This window comes from Heterodontus francisci, chromosome 16, assembly GCF_036365525.1.
Source record: "Heterodontus francisci isolate sHetFra1 chromosome 16, sHetFra1.hap1, whole genome shotgun sequence".
In the NCBI taxonomy this organism is placed as follows: Eukaryota; Metazoa; Chordata; class Chondrichthyes; order Heterodontiformes; family Heterodontidae; genus Heterodontus; species Heterodontus francisci.
The window spans coordinates 93,027,642-93,044,596 of record NC_090386.1 but is presented as its reverse complement, the minus strand read 5'-3'; the positions used below and the strand labels follow the sequence as shown (position 1 = coordinate 93,044,596).

The window sequence follows — 16,955 nt, the reverse complement described above, 5'->3', positions numbered from 1 at the left end:
GCTCCATGTCATAACTCGTTCAACACTACAAACCCAGTTTGTATCATCATGTTCTGAAGAAGGGTCACTGACCCGAATCGTTAACTCTGCTTCTCTTTCCACAGATGCTGCCAGACCTGCTGAGTGATTCCAGCATTTCTTGTTTGTGTTTCAGATTTCCAGCATCCGCAGTATTTTGCTTTTATTGTATCATCAGTAATTGTACAGGGTGATGAAGGGCTTTGTGTGGATGGATCATTGTCTCATTAGGTGAGGGGTGTTTGAAGAAAGAAGACTTAGAGTCATAGACAGCAATAGGCCGCCATTCGGCCCATTGAGTCCATGCTGGTTCTCCGCTGAGCAACCCAATCATTCCCACTCCCCGTTCGATCTCCGTAGCCCTGCTAGTTTATTTCCTTCAAATGATCATCCAATTTCCTCTTGAAATCATTGATTGTTTCCACTTCCACCACCCTCATGAGCAGCGAGTTCCAGGTCATTACCACTCGCTGCATCAAAAAGTTCTTCCTCACATTCCCCCTGCATCTCTTTCCCAAAACCTTAAATCTGTGTCCCCTAGTCCTTGCACCATCAGATAATGGGAACAGTTTTTCCTTGTCTAACTTATCTAGGCCTGTCATACTCTTGCACACTTCTATCAAATCTCCCCTCAATCTCCATTGCTCCAGGGAGAACACCCAAGCTTTTCCAACCTAACCTAGTAACTAAAATCCCTCTTCCCTGGAACCATTCTGGTTAATCTCCTCTGCACCCTCTCAAGGATCCTCACGTTCTTCCTAAAGTGTGGTGACCAGAACTGGATGCATTACTTCAGGTGGGGCCTAACCAGAGCTTTATAAAGGTTCAGCATAACTTCCCTGTTTTTGTACTCAATGCCTCTTTTTCTGAAGCCCAAGATCCCATATGCTTTACTAACCACTCTCTCAATATGTCCTGCCACCTTCAAAGATCTATACACATGCACCCCCAGGTCCCTCTGTTCCTGCACACTCTTTAGAACTGTACCATTAAATCTGTATTCCCTCACCCTACCCCTTCTGCCAAAATGCATTATCTCAGACTTGTCAGTATTAAATTCCATCTGCCTCTTGTCTGCCCATTCTGCTGGCCTATCTATGTCCTGCTGCAGGCAGTTCACATCATCCTCACTGTTTGCAATTCCTCCAAGTTTGGTATCATTGGCTAATTTTGAAATTCTACTCTGTATTGCAAGAAACCAAGTCATTTAAATATAGCAAAAAATCAGTGGTGTTAGCACTTCGGTTGCATTTGGTGTCAATCACAAAATGCTCCCAGAGCAAGCACAGAATTGTTGTGATGAAGAATAAAGCTTCCATTCCACTGATCCAATGACCTTTAACCCCCCCCCCCCCCCCCTTACCCCAGAATAGCACTCTCAGCCACACCAGAGCAATATCTTCATTTCTCTGCCAGTCTTCACAGTGCCAGGAGTTTCGATTGACTCAAGCGCATTGGATCCCAGAACTTCACCCCATTGGCCCTTGCTCTGAAATCCAAGGACATCCTCCCCATCACCATTGGATGGTAAGTAGATACCTACAACCACCCAGCTTGTATCCAAATGGTCAGCAACATCACTGTTACCATTCAACAGTTTGTGAACAGGAGGAGGAAGGAGGTTGACTATGAGTGACTAAGTAAGCACCAGACACATGATGGGGGAGTAAATGTGACAGACTTTATTGATACCCAGTATAGATGGTCAATCTATCCTGTACCCAGAGAGGCTCTTACAGCTTTCAAGATCTCTAAAGCACTACTGAAAACCACGCTCCTTTATACACCAAATTTTGCCTACATCAAAGGTATATGTCTCAACAACAATTTGTATTTATAAAGCACCTTTAATGTAATAAAACATCCCATGGCACTTCACAGCAGCATTATAAAGCAAAATTTGTCTTGCTTAGAGGTAGGTTTTAAGGAGCGTCTTAAAGGAGGAAAGTGAGGTAGTGAGGTAGTGAGGTAGAGAGGTAGTGAGGTAGAGAGGTTTAGGGAGGGAATTCCACATCTGAGAGTCTCGGCAGCTGAAGGCACGACCACTAATGGTGCAGCAATTAAAATCAGGGATGCTCAAGAGGCCAGAATTAGAGGACTGCAGATATCTTCGAGTCACATTGGGTAAGACCCAATGACATATCTGTTCCCCTACCCTTTGAGAACAGTCTATTTGCATAAACGGTTGCGACTACTTAATTCAAAGCTAATTCTCACAAACCAGACTTCTTGACTTAACTGTTCTTGAATCCTTTGAAGAGGCTTTATTAACTGTTATATTTCTATACTATAGTTAATGGACTCCTCTGCCTAGGTTTATTATGCTACCCACTAAAGTTACACCTTAATCACTCATGGTTGACTTCATTATTGTCACTTATTCCCTTGCACCAGCAGTTCTCGCATAAAATACTCAAACGTTAAAAGCTGAAGACAAGCCAGTGCTTTCTCCTCATAACACTTTAAAGCAGTCTTTTTTTTAAACCTTGGAGCATTTATTGCTTCAAGATACAATTCAGCTTGAATATTAACCCTTAGCTCTCTAGGATATTCAGTAAAACACAAAGGACATAGTAAAGCATCTCAAGATGCTTCACAGGAGAGTGAGCAAACAAATCTGACAAGCCACATAAGGAGATATTAAGGCAGTGACCAAAAGCTTGGACAAAGAGGTCAGTTTTAAGGAGCATCTTAAAGGAGGAGAGAGGGGTGGGGAGGTTTAGGGAGGGAATTCCAGAGCTTAGGGCCCAGGCAGTTAAACGTACAGCTGCCAACAGTGGAGCAAAGAAACCTGGGGTTGCACAAGAGGCCAGAATTGGAGGGGTGCAGAGACTTTGGAGGGTTCTAGGGTTGGAGCAGATTACAGAGATAGGGAGGGGTGAGGTCATGGAGGGATTGAAACACAAGGATGAGACTTTTCAAATCAAGGCTTTGCTGGACTGGGAGCAATGTAAGCCAGTGAGTAAAGCCATGATCGTATTGAATGGTGCAGCTTGATGGACCATATGGTCTACTTCTGCTCCTATTTCTTGTGCTCTTGTACAGAGCTGATGGGTGAATAGGGATTTGGTGCGAGTTACGATTTGGGCAGCAGAGTTTTGGATGAGCTCATGTTTCCTGGGTGACCAGGTTGGAGGTCAGCCAGGAGTGTGTTGGAATGGTCCAGTGTAGAGGTCATAAAGACGTGGAAAAGGATTTCAGCAGAATACGAGCTGAGGCAGGGGCGTTACGAAAGTGGAATTAGGTGAGTGAAGGATCAAGGCCCATTACCCAAGACTGACGTTTAATTAACCGAGCAAAGCAACACTCTAAAATGACAGACCAAACATTAAGTTGAATTGGCAGAGCACGAAGTGCTGAGCACTTACCAGAATGAATGAGGAGGTGAAGTTTGAGATAGTGTTCAGTTTTGAATGACTTTTTACAAATTTGGCACTTGAAAACGCCCCCTCCACCATGCACAGGAAGATGTCTCCGCAGATACCTCTCACTCGGGAAGACCTGTGGACAAAGTATCCAACACACATGTTCAAAACAAATTGATGAAGCAACAGCACCCAAGAAACCCCCATCTCTGATAGGAACATAGGAAATAGGAGCTGGAGTAGGCCATTCAGTGTCTTGAGACAGCTTCACCATTCAACTAGATCCTGGCTGAACTTCTACCTCAATGCCATTTTTGCTTGATGCCTTTAATATCTGGAAATCTATTGATTTCTGTCTTGAATATACTCCATGACTGAGCCTCCACAGCCCTCTGGGGTAGAGAATTCCACAGATTCACCACCCTGAGTGAAGAAATTTCTTCCCCCACCTCAGTCCTAAATGACCTACCTCTTAATCTGAGTCTGTGTCCCCTGGCTCTAGATCTGCCAGCCTGGGGAAACATCCTTCCTGCATCAATCCTGTCGAGCACCTCTCATTCTTCTAAACGCTAGAGAATATAGGCCCAGTCTCCTCAATCTCTCCTCATAGGACAATCCCGCCATCCCAGGGATCAGTCTGGTGAACCTTTGTTGCACTCTCTCTATAGCAAATATATCCTTCCTTAGGCAAAGAGACCAAAACTGGACACAATACTCCAGGTGCGGTCTCACCAAGGCTCGATACAATTACAGCAAGATATCTTTACTCCTTTACTCAAATTCCCTTGCAATAAAGTCCAACATACCATTTGCCTTCCTAACTGCTTGCTGCACCTGCATGTTAGCTTTGTGACTTTTGAACAAAGACACCCAGGTCCCTTTGGACATCAACACTTCCCAATCTCTCACCATTTAAGAAATACTCTTGTCTTTCTGTTTTTCCTACCAAAGTGGATAACTTCACATTTTTCCACATTATATTCCATCTGCCAAGTTCTTGCCCACTCACTTAGCCTGTCTAAATCCCTTTTTAGCATCCTCCTCATAACTCACATTCCCACCTAGTTTTATGTCATCAGCAAACTTGAAAACATTACATTTGGTTCCCACATCAATATCATTTACATAGATTGTGAACAGCTGTGGCCCCAGCACTGATCCTCACGGTACCCCACTAGTAACAGCTTCCCAACCTGAGAATAACCCGTTTATTCCTGCTCTCTGTTTTCTGTCCATTAACCAATTCTCAATCCATGCCAGTATATTACCCCCCAAAATATGGGAGTATGGAGCAAAATATGCTCTTGTGTGGGACCTTATCAAAAGCCTTCTGAAAATCCAAATACACCACATCCACTGGTTCCTCCTTTTCTATTCTGCTAGTTATTCAAAAAAACTGCAACAGGTTTGTCAAACATGATTTCTCTTTCATAAATCCATGTTGACTCTGCCCAATCATATCATTATTTTCTAAGTGTCCAATTATCACATCCTTTATAATAGATTTTAGCATTTTCCCTGCCACTGATGCCAGGCCGATAGGCCTGCAGTCCCCATTTTCTCTCTCCCTCCTTTCTTAAATAGTGGGGTGACATTTGCTACCTTCCAGTATGCAGGAACCTTTCCAGAATCTATACAATTTTGGGACATTGACCACTAATGCATCCACCATCTCTACAGCCACCTCTTTCAACACTCTGAGATGTAGATCATCAGGTACAGGTGATTTATCAACTTTCAGTCCCAATAATTTCTCTAGTACTACATTTTTTTTTACTCATACTAATTTCTTTCAGTTCCCATTCTTGCCAGTCCCTTGGTTCTCTAGTATTTCTGGGACGTATTTTATATCTTCTTCCGTGAAGACAGACACAAGGTATTGGTTTAGTTTCTCTTCCGTTTCCTTATTCCCCATTATAAATTCTCCTTTCTCCACCTGTAATGGGCCCACATTTGTCTTTGCTAATCTTTTCCTTTTCACATACCTAAAGAAGCTTTTACAGTCACCTTTATGTGTCTCACTAGCTTCCCTTTATCAGTTTCTTGGTCATCCTTTGCTGGATTCTAAATTGCTCCCAATCTTTTTTGCCTATCCTTCCTAAATGTCGAATACCCTTGGACATTCAGTTCCCAGCCTTGGTCACCCTGCAGCCACGTCTAAATGCCAATTAGATCGTACCCATTTACTTCTTTTTGTGCCATCCATTCATCTACCTTGTTGCGAATGCTGTGTGCATTCAGATACAGTGCCTTTAATTTTGCCTTTTTAACATTTTTCTGTACCAACTTTAACAAAGCTCTGGGTTATTCAGTGAATCTGGTAGGGGGAGTCTAGAACAAGGGGGATGACCTTTAGATTAGAGTCAGGCCGTTCAGAGGTGTTGTCAAGAAGGAATATTTCCACATAAAGGGTTGTGGAAATCGCCAACACCTCCTAAAAACTGTGAGGCTGGGGAGCAATCGATAATTTCAAACTGAGTTGTAAGGGTATTAAAGCTTAAGGATCCAAGGTGGATAGATGGAGTTAAGATACAGATCAGCCACGATCTAATTGATGAACAGGCTCGAAGGGCTGAACGGTCTCCTCCTAGTCCTACAAGTCAGGAGTGGATTTTATAATCCTCTCCACGTCCAAGATGACTCAGGTCACCTTATGAAATTGCAGGTAGTAATGCAGTGGCAATGCACCAACCATTAAATACCAATTATGCCAACCATACTTTTCAGCAATGTAAGGCATCAGGAAGCTAGTTTTCCAGCATTCACTTGGGTATATAGAGAGTAAAGAATGTATATTTATATAACACCTTTCACAACCTCAGAAAGTCCCAAAGTGCTTTCTTTACAATCAATTCAATACATTTTGAAGTGTACTCACTGTTACATAGTAAGAAACACACATGAACATTTGGATTTTGCCTAATTATGCTCAGAGATCACAGAGTGTTTCTCGAGACTGTTAATGTGAGGAGTACAGTCTGCGCTGAGGTGTGATTCAGGGCCAAACGTTTTTCGTTTTCCTTGGTCAATGTTCTGTTAAGCAAACCAATTTTTTTAACCAATGTTACAAATCTCACCAGATTAGAGTATAAGCGTCAACTTTCTGTGCGTCACAATGAATGAGGTGTGAAATCCAGGCAAAATGATAGAGGGCACAGGAGCTGGAATACATTGCTGGCTGGGTACGCTGGGCGCTGGCTGGGACAGAGGTCACATTATATAGGTGGCAAGTTATAGATAACATTTGATCCGTGAGATCTCCTGGACTGTTTTCCACTACCCAAGGGGATTGGCAAGAAATTTTCCAGAGTAGTTTGTACCTTATTGACTCCGGATTCTTTTTTTTACATCTCCTAAGAGATTACTTCCCTGCAGGGCGGTGTTTGGGTAGAGGGCGGGCAGGAGCGGCGTAGGGTGAGAGAGGGATGAAGTATCTAGTCAGGCTTGACACTGCTCTTTTCCTGTCCCATGAATGTGCATGTTTGTGGGACTGAAAGATTGCAAACGCCAGACATCTTTTCCTCTACAGTCATGCAACAGAAAACATTTTGCTCGGTGGAAGCCAGTTGAATAAAGTCCCATCACATTGGCTACACAAGCTCGCTGAGGGCCAATTGTTCGATGATGGTTGACACGGAGTGACTACCCGAGTCTGTACTCACCTTTTGACAGTGCGGACATGGGTAGTTGTGAGACGCCGTCTGGAGGTGATGCTCAAGGGCTTCGGGCGTGGAATATTTACTCAAACACCTCGAGCACCTGCAAACAAAATAAATAATAAGAGGAATTAGGCAAGGTGGTTGGTTTGGTCAGTCAGTGGTTTAGTTGGTAAGTGAGACTGTGGGGCTCAGATCAGACTGGAGTCACAGTTTGTGCAGAGATGGCTGTTCTCAGGGAATTAGTCAGAAAGTTGCTGAAAGACGAATCCACCACATGTTGAATCTATATTGAAGATGCATTTAGTGTAATCACCTCTGTGATGATAAAAGATATACCTGATGACGATTAAGAAACAGGAGGTTTGTTATAATCTCACATGTACCTTGATTCATTGTTACCACATTTATTTTTGAATATGCAACATTCATTATCTTTATACGATTACATTTTTGTATTAATCAAACATTAATTAACCAAAAGTAACTAACCTACACAAGGGTGTTTGGCACCATAAAACCCAAAAACTTCCCAGCTTTACAAACTTGTTAATAAGGATTCTGTCCTTAATGAAATTAACAAAAATGTGAAGTTGCTAATGCAGCAGTAACTACAGCCACATTAACAAATTACCCAGTTCCTGCTGCAGGACATGGAACTGTCTCTACTCACAATAAAGGCCTCAGAATTATTAGCCTGAAAACAAGAAGAAATATGAGACAACAGGTCCAAGACCAGACTACGAATGTAAGATAGTGGGCCCAAAATTGCCGACTGGAGCCTTGGAAGAAGTGGAATGAGGTACAGTGGAAAGCAGCCCCTTTACAATGTTTTAGGCCAATGATCGTTCCATCAAAAGGAGATTGGCACCTTGACGACCACACAGCACCGCCACCACCCCCCCACCCCCGAAAGGTTGGAGATAAGGGGTGGGCCAACTTGTCTTCCATTGTTGGGAAACTCGACGCCTCATTGATCACCACACACTTTGGAAAGAGCCCAAGAGGGAACACCCTCAATAACACCCTCAAAAGTGGAGAGATCAGCAGCAGAGTCAGGCTGTACATTCACCAGGATAGGAGCAAGGGCTGACCCTGGAAGAGAACCAGGCAGCAGCAGCGATCACACAAGACGACATGGACTCGATGGGCCGAATGGCCTCCTTCAGTGCCATAATGACTTTATGAGTGGGAGGAGCTGGATCCAAACAGAGGAAATCCCCGGGCGAGGCTGGGCCAATGAAGAGAGAGTGATGATCCCAGCTGAGGTGAAAGCTTCCTACAAGACTGCTACCAAGTGGGCCTGAACCCTACCCAGCAGAGCACGGATGTGGTAATTCTCGTTCCATACTGTAAGCTACTGTTAAGGCACGTATAGGAGCTGGCGCTGTGTATAACCTCATAAAATACCACTGTACATTATTGGAGTCACACCAATCATTGGGAAGGGGTAAAAATATCCAGTGGTTGGGTAGGTCAGGCAGTGCTTCAGTTGGTAAGTGAGACCGTGGGGCTCGGCACTCTGATCAGATCAGCCTGGATGCCCAGTCCGTGTAGAGACGGCTGTATTCAGCCAGGGAAGTAGTCACTAAGATCCTGGACTGGGGACGGAATCTAGCGAGTTGTAATCTCCAAAGCACTGACTGACCAACCAATCCAGTGCTATAGTGGCAAATAAATCGGGAAAACCTAACACAATCGCCACAGTGTGGTGCTCATTGCTGACACCGCCAATTGGAAGACATGTGGAGGAGAGACACCATTCAGCCCATCGAACCTCAGTCTACCAGAACAGCAACGCTACAGTTTCCTCCCCATTTTTCTGTTTAAAAGGTCTTCACTTGTTACTCTACACTCACAAGACCATTCCAGGAGCTGGTGATGGTGTTTGTTTTCTGCCAATTTGCCTGTTTAAGCTGGTCTTTCCTTCTCCTGTTGTCACCCATTAAAATGAAGCAATGCTCTCCATGCCCTTTACTTAATAAGCCTGGAGACAAGATCCCCTCTCGGTTGCCTCCTTTCAAGGTGGAAAAGCACACGGTACTTCAGACCTCTTCAGGTGTCAGGTGTGGCTGAGCAGAGCAACCGTACCGTGGAGTCAAGGTTGTGGCTTCAAGTCCCTCGCCCCAGAAGCACGAGCACATAATCAAGGCTGACACCCCCACTGCCGTACCGAGTGAGTGCTGCACTGTCAGAGGTGCAGTCTTTCAGATGAGACATTAAACCGAGGCCCCGTCTGCCCCCTCAAGGGAACGTAAAAGATCTCCCCGGTGTCCTGGACAATATTTATCCGTCAATCAAAGATCACAAAATCAGATTATCTGGTCATTATCTCACCGTTGTTTGTGGGAGCTTGCTGTGTAAAAACTAGCTGTCGCATTTCCTACTTTACAATACATTTAACTATTTCATTGTAATGTCTTGGGGGCCATGAAAGGCACTATATAAATGCAAATCTTAATGGTGGCAAACAGTCACACAGCCACTCTCTGCACCAACCCTCGACTCCCCATTTTGGTTTCTCTTTGGAAATCGAGGACAGTACCAAGACTGATGCTGTAAGACTCAGACGTTAAATGAATTGACGATGGGGAGGTGACAAGATTACAGATTTCAAATTTGGAAGACAGTAAAGTGGGGGGGGGGGGGGAAGGTGGGTCATTTGGAAGATAGAGGGAGATAAGGAAATTCAGCTCCGAGTCCTGAGAAGAAAGGATCAGGAATGGGGAATGGTGATAAATCTTGACCAACACAGCGAGGAGGAGGTACATTACCTGGAGAAACCGATTTTTGGGACCTGGCAGGCTGGATATTTTGGAGGAATTGTAGCCGGGGGACAATCGCTGAGACCCAGGGTAAATTAATGATTGCAACGTTCCTACCCATTATGGGAACTGACAATCGGAATCCCCTCACCTGTAAAAAGTGGGGCCTTTCTTGGGCGCTTGTTGTGGGTACAGGTTGTGAGAATACTGGTGCACCCCCAACTCGTACAGCGATGGGAAGATCTTACTGCAGAGGTGGCAGCGATACGTAATCTCATCATCGTGGTTCTTGATGTGTTCGACAAACTCCTCAAGCTTCACAAAGGTCTGTGTGCAATTCTTCACCACACACTTGTACACCTGAGAGGGGAGAGCATATCATAGTATCAGAAACTGGAGGCGGCCCTTCGAGCCTGTGCCGCCATTCAACAAGATCACGACTGATCTTTTACCTCGACCCCACCTTCCCTCGCTATTCCTCTATCCCTTAATACCCAAAAATCTATCGATCTAAAAATCTCAAATATATTCAATGACTGAGCCTCCACAGCCCACTGGGATTGAGAATTCCAAAGACTCACTACCCCGAGTGAAGATATTTCTCCTCAACTCAGTCCTAAATGATTGACCCCTTATCCTGAGGCTGCGACCCCGTGTTTTGGACTCCCCAGCCATAGGACACATTTTCCCAGCATCCACCCGGTCAAAGCCCCTTGAGGATTTTATGACCAGAATTTTACCAGCTGTCTGGAGACGGGAGGGCTGGTAAAATGGTGGCAGAAAGCTTCGGGAGGATGTCTTCCCGAGGTGGGGGGGGGGGGCCGCCAGGGAGACATCGAGACAGCCCCACCCACCCCCCCACCCAGTGGCTTCTGGGGACCAGGTTGTTGGGTGGGGTTGTGGGGGGGGGGGTGCCCCTATCTTTCTGGCTGCCTCCATGGCTCTGTGCTGCTGCTGGAGGGTTTACTCCTGTGATCACGAGCCCGCCTAGACCCGGTCCATTCAAAAAAAAAAATTGCTCAACTGCCCTTCGAGCCCCTTTTCCCTTGCAGCCTCAGCAGTGGCCACCTCTATCGGGCCTGATGCTCGGAGAGGTCAGCCTCTGCCACCAGTAAAATTACCCCCTGCAGTTCTGCCATCCAGGAGCGTGGACTCAGGACCCCCTTCAGTCCCAGCACGGGGAATGCCTTGATTCAGGTAAAATTCAGGCCTATATATTTCAGTTAGATCACCTCTCATTCGTCTAATCTCCAGGGAATATAGGCCCACACTCCAGCATCTCTCCTCATAGGGCAAACCCCTGATCCCAGGGATAGTCTAATGAACCTTGGCTGCACTCCCTCCAGGCAAGTACGTCCTTCCTTAAGTAAGGAAACCCAAACTGCACACATCACTCCAAGTGTAGCCTCACCAATGCCCTGTTAATTGGGAGCTCGGCATAAAAATTAATACAAGCAGCAATTTAAATTCACTCCAACACTCAGTGAAGAATGTTGGGGTTCAATTAACCAAGCCAGGAAGTGTAGAGGAGCTGAGAGATTTAGGGCGACATTTACAGAAATTAATAAAAACTAGTGGGCAGGCAAAAAAAAAAATTAAAAAGGCGAATGGGATATTGGTCGTCATCTCGTTGGTGCTGGACTATAAAAGGGGTGAAAGTTATGTTACAGCTACAGATCTCTAGCTAGACTCTATCTGGAGTAACTGTGTTCCGTTCTGGGCACCACACCACTGGAAGGATATACAGGCCTTGCAGGGGGTGCAGGGGATTCACCAGACTGATACCAGCGCTAAAGGGGTAAATTATGAGGGCAGATTGCATGAACTAGGTTTATGTTCCTTTGAGTTTGGCAGATTAAAGGGGTGATATAATTAAGGTGTTTAAGATGATTAAAGGATTTATAGGGTGGGAAGAGAGAAACTATTTCCTATGGGGGGGGTTTGGGGAGTCCAGAACAAGGGGGTTCTAACTGTAAAATGAGAGCTCGGCCATTCAGGGGTGACGACAGGAAGAAAGTCTCACAAAAGGTTAGTGGAAATCTGGAACTCTGTCGCTGAAAAAACTGTTGAGGCTGGGGAGACAATTAAAAATGTTAAAATCGAGATTGATAGATTTGGCAAGGGGATTAACGGTTACTGATGGAGTTGACATGCAGATCGGCCATGATCTAAGCCACTGGGAGAACAGGTTTGAGCAGCTGAATAGCCTCCTCCTGTTCCTATGTTTTATTGACCACGTGCGACTGGACTGACTGACCAGAGCTTCACAGCTCTCTGGATGAATCTGCTTCTGCCAATGGGCGGGTACAAGGGGCAGGGAGCAGCGACAGGTACAAGGGGCAGGGAGCAGCGACAGGTACAAGGGGCAGGGAGCAGCGACAGGTACAAGGGGCAGGGAGCAGCGACAGGTACAAGGGGCAGGGAGCAGCGACAGGTACAAGGGGCAGGGAGCAGCGACAGGTACAAGAGGCAGGGAGCAGCGACAGGTACAAGGGGCAGGGAGCAGCGACAGGTACAAGGGGCAGGGAGCAGCGACAGGTACAAGGGGCAGGGAGCAGCGACAGGTACAAGGGGCAGGGAGCAGCGACAGGTACAAGGGGCAGGGAGCAGCGACAGGTACAAGGGGCAGGGAGCAGCGACAGGTACAAGGGGCAGGGAGCAGCGACAGGTACACGAGGCAGGGAGCAGCGACAGGTACACGAGGCAGGGAGCAGCGACAGGTACACGGGGCAGGGAGCAGCGACAGGTACACGGGGCAGGGAGCAGCGACAGGTACACGGGGCAGGGAGCAGCGACAGGTACACGGGGCAGGGAGCAGCGACAGGTACAAGAGGCAGGCAGCAGCGACAGGTACAAGAGGCAGGGAGCAGCGACAGGTACAAGAGGCAGGGAGCAGCGACAGGTACAAGGGGCAGGGAGCAGCGACAGGTACAAGGGGCAGGGAGCAGCGACAGGTACAAGAGGCAGGGAGCAGCGACAGGTACAAGAGGCAGGGAGCAGCGACAGGTACAAGAGGCAGGGAGCAGCGACAGGTACAAGAGGCAGGGAGCAGCGACAGGTACAAGAGGCAGGGAGCAGCGACAGGTACAAGAGGCAGGGAGCAGCGACAGGTACAAGAGGCAGGGAGCAGCGACAGGTACAAGAGGCAGGGAGCAGCGACAGGTACACGAGGCAGGGAGCAGCGACAGGTACACGAGGCAGGGAGCAGCGGCAGGTACAAGGGGCAGGGAGCAGCGGCAGGTACCTGTTGGTTCTTGTGCTGGATCATGTGCGACTTGAGCTGGAAATAAGAGATGAATTTACAGGGACAAAACTGACACTGGTACGAGCTGTCAATCATCACCATCTGCTTCGTCTTCCCACTGCTGTCTCCCGGCGGACTGGCAGAATTCTGGTGCGGAAGCTGCTCAGTGTTTTCTGATAATTCCGCTTTAAATGTAAACCAGAAAGGGGGTGGGGGGGGGGGGAGAGATAACAAGGGCTTGTTAAAGACATCTGACAACTTCATTCAAGGTACTCCCAATTTCCCCCAGTCCTCCCACCGCCATGTTTCATTGGTCAGATACTGCTGTAACCTCCAAATACCGTCCACTCGCCCAGTCTCACTTTCCCAACCCTGCCATCTGCAACTTTCCAGTAAATCTGCCAATGAGTAACACAGCTGTCGGCCATTCAGCCCCTCGAGGCTGTTCCGTGATCCACCTGTCTTGGTTCCATATCCGTTAATACCCTTGGCTAGCAAAAAAAAAAAAATCAAACTCAGATTTAAAATTATTCATTGTCCTTGGACCTACAGCTTGTTGTGGGAGAGTGTTTTACACTCCAACCACCGTTGGCGTAAAGAAATGTTTCCTGAATTCTCTCCTGAATGGCTTGGCTCCAACTTCAAGGTTATATTATCTTGTCCTGTGCTGTAAATAAAAACTAGAACGAGAGTGCTCAAAAAACCCATTTTACACAGCGGAGAGAAAGGACTTTCACCACCCCATCCCCACACCCTCCCAGCCAGAGCTGGTTTGAACCCAGTGCAGGGATGTGAATGGACACCGTCAAACCCAGTGTGTCACCGCACTCTCATCGTGCAGTCATTCACATTCAGAAAATATGCTTTGAAAGGTATGATATAAACACAAGCTGTAGCCACTTTTTACAGCCAATGAATTGCAGTCACTGTTGTAAGGTAGGAAATGCAGCAGCCAATTTGCACACAGCAAGATCCCACAAACAGCAATAAGATAAATGGACAGAAAATCTTGTTTAGGATGTTGATTGATGGATAAATATTGGCCAGGATACCAGGGAGAATTCCCCTGCTCCGACTTCAAAATAGTGCCATGGGATCTTTTACGTTCACCTGAGAGGGCAGACCGGGTCTCGGTTTAATGTCTTATCTGAAAGCACTCCCTCAGTACTGCACTGGAGTGTCAGCCTGGATTATGTGCAAGAGGATCTCAAACTGCTTCCGAAGAGGTACGGCACAATAGCACAAAACGCCAGCTGGCAAACTCTGTTCGAGGCCACAGGCAGGCTGGTGAGGGAAATGGAAATAAATATCACACTAGGCTTTATAAGAAGTGCTGGTTGGAGCCGAGGTAAGTTGTTAGGAGCCGAATACGGAAACTTTATTACACAGAATTTACAGAACAGAAACAGGCCATTTGGCCCAACTGGTCTATGCTGGTGTTTATGCTCCACATGAGCCTCCTCCAATCCCTACTTCATCTCACCCCATCAACAAATTCCTTTCTCCCTCATGTGTTTATTCAGGTTCCCCTTAAATGTATCTATACTATGCACCTCAACTACATTCTCACCATTCTCCAGGTGAAGAAGTTTCTCATGAATTCCCTATTGGATTTAATAGTGACTAGTTTATATCTGTGGCCCCCAGTTTAGGATTCTCCCACAATTGGAAACATATCCTCTAAGTCTTCCCTGTCAAAAATCCTTTATATTTGCAAACATAAGAAATAAGAACTAGGAGCAGGAGTGGGCCATTCATCCCCTCGAGCCTGCTCCACCATTCAGTACGATCATGGCTGATATTCTACATCATGCCATATCTGTCAATTCCCCAAGAGTTCAATAATCTATCGATCTCAGTTTTCAGTATACTCAATGACTGAACATCCAGAGCTCTCGGAGGTAGAGAATTCCAAAGATCCACAACTCCCCCAAGTGAGGAAAATCCTGCTCATCTCAGTCCTAAATGGCCGCCCACTTAATCCAAAACTATGATCCCTAGTTCTAGACTCTCCAGCCCAGGGAAAAATCCTTTCACAGTAGACTCTGTCAAGTCCCGAGATGAACACACAAACATTTAAATTAGGAGTAGGCCATTCAGCCCCTGGTGCCTGCTCCGCCATTTGAGAAGATCATGACTGATCTAATTGTGGCCTCAACTCCACTTTCCTGTCTGCCCCCCTAACCCTTGACTCCCTTGTCAATCAAAACACTATCTAACTCAGCCTTGAATGTATTCAATGACCCAACCTCTACAGCTTTCTGGGGAAGAGAACTGCACAGACTAACAACCATCTGAGATAAAACATTTTTCCTCATTTCCGTCCGAAATGGGCGACCCCGTATTTTTAAACTGTGTCCCCTGGTTCTAGTCTCTTCCACAAGGGGAAACATCCTTTCAACATCCACCCTGTCAAGTCCCCTCAGGATCTTACATGTTTCAATAAGATCACCTCTCATTCTTCCAAACTCCAATGGATACAGACCCAACCTGTCCAACCTTTCCTCATACGATAGCCCCTCATCCCAGGAATCAGTCAAGTGAACCTTCTCTGAATTGCTTCTAAAGCAATTTTGTCCTTTAAGTAAGGAAACCAAAAGTGTACACAGTATTCCAGATGTGGTCACCAACACCCTGTACAACTGTAGCAAAACTTTCCTTTATATCCCATGCCCCTTGCGATAAACAACAACATTCTATTTGCCTTCCTAATCACTTACTGTACCTGCATGTTACCTTTTTGTGTTTCATGTACCAGGACACCCTGATCCTTCTGTACCGTAGAGTTCTGCAATCTCTCTCCATTAAAACAGTATACTGCTTTTCGATTCTTCCTGCCAAAGTGGACAAGTCCACATTTTCTCAGCAGCCAAGTGTTTGCCCTCTCACTTACCTATCTATATCCCTTTGTAGACTCTTTATGTCCTCTTGACAACATACCCTCTTACCTATATACAAAAGAAAAATACTGCAGATGCTGGAAATCTGAAATAAAAACAGGAAATGCTGGAAATACTCAGCAGGTCTGGCAGCATCTGTGGAGAGAGAAGCAGAGTTAACGTTTCAGGTCTGTGACCCTTGATCAGTTCTGAAACATTAACTCTGCTTCTCTCTCCACAGATGCTGCCAGACCCACTGAGTATTTCCAGCATTTCTTGTTTTTATTACCTACCTATCTTTATGCCATCTGCAAATACATACATTCGGTCCCTTCATCCAAGTTATTGATATAAATTGTAAATAGTTGAGGCCCCAGCACTGATCCTTGTGACACTCCAGTATTCACATCCTGCCAACCTGAAAAAGACCCATTTATCCCTACTATCTGCTTCCTGTTAGCTAACCAATCCTCTATCTATGCTAATCTACATCATGAACTCTGATCACCTCTCATTCTTCTAAACTCCAGAAAGTATAGACCCAATTTACTCAGCCTATCATAGGACAACCCTCTCATTCCAGTGACCAATCTAATGAACCTTCACTGTACAGCCTCCAATGCAAGTACATCCTTCCTTAGATATGAAGACCAAAAGTGCGCACAGTATTCCATGTGTGGTCTTACCAAAGGCCTGTACAATTGCAACAAAACTTCTTTATTCTTGTATTCCAATCCCCTTGCAATAAAGGTTAACATGTCATTCACCTTCCTAATTGCTTGCTGTACCTGCATACTCACTTCCTGTGTTCTTTGTATGAGCACATCCAAGTCTCTCTGAACATCAGCATTTAAAAATTATTCTGCTTTTTTATTCTTCCTACCAAAGTGTACAACCTCACATTTTCTCACGTTATACTCCATCTGCACCTTCTTGCCACCTATAGACTTAACCTGTCTATATCTCTTTGCATCCTTTTTGTGTCCTCCTCACAGCTTACATTCCCACCTAGATTTGGATCATCAGCA

General features: G+C 45.8%; 1 protein-coding gene across 1 annotated transcript in view; it reads right to left on the bottom strand.

Moving 5' to 3' along the window:
* The window catches only part of znf341 (zinc finger protein 341), a 58,764-nt gene that overhangs the window by 20,053 nt on the left and 21,756 nt on the right, over positions 1–16,955 (bottom strand). Inside the window, exons 9-12 of the mRNA XM_068048642.1 lie at positions 13,049–13,233; positions 9,956–10,164; positions 7,046–7,142; positions 3,387–3,519 (exon numbers count right to left, since the gene is read on the bottom strand). Of these exons, the coding sequence (XP_067904743.1) occupies positions 3,387–3,519; positions 7,046–7,142; positions 9,956–10,164; positions 13,049–13,233 (624 nt within the window). The remainder of the gene's footprint in view (positions 1–3,386; positions 3,520–7,045; positions 7,143–9,955; positions 10,165–13,048; positions 13,234–16,955) is intronic.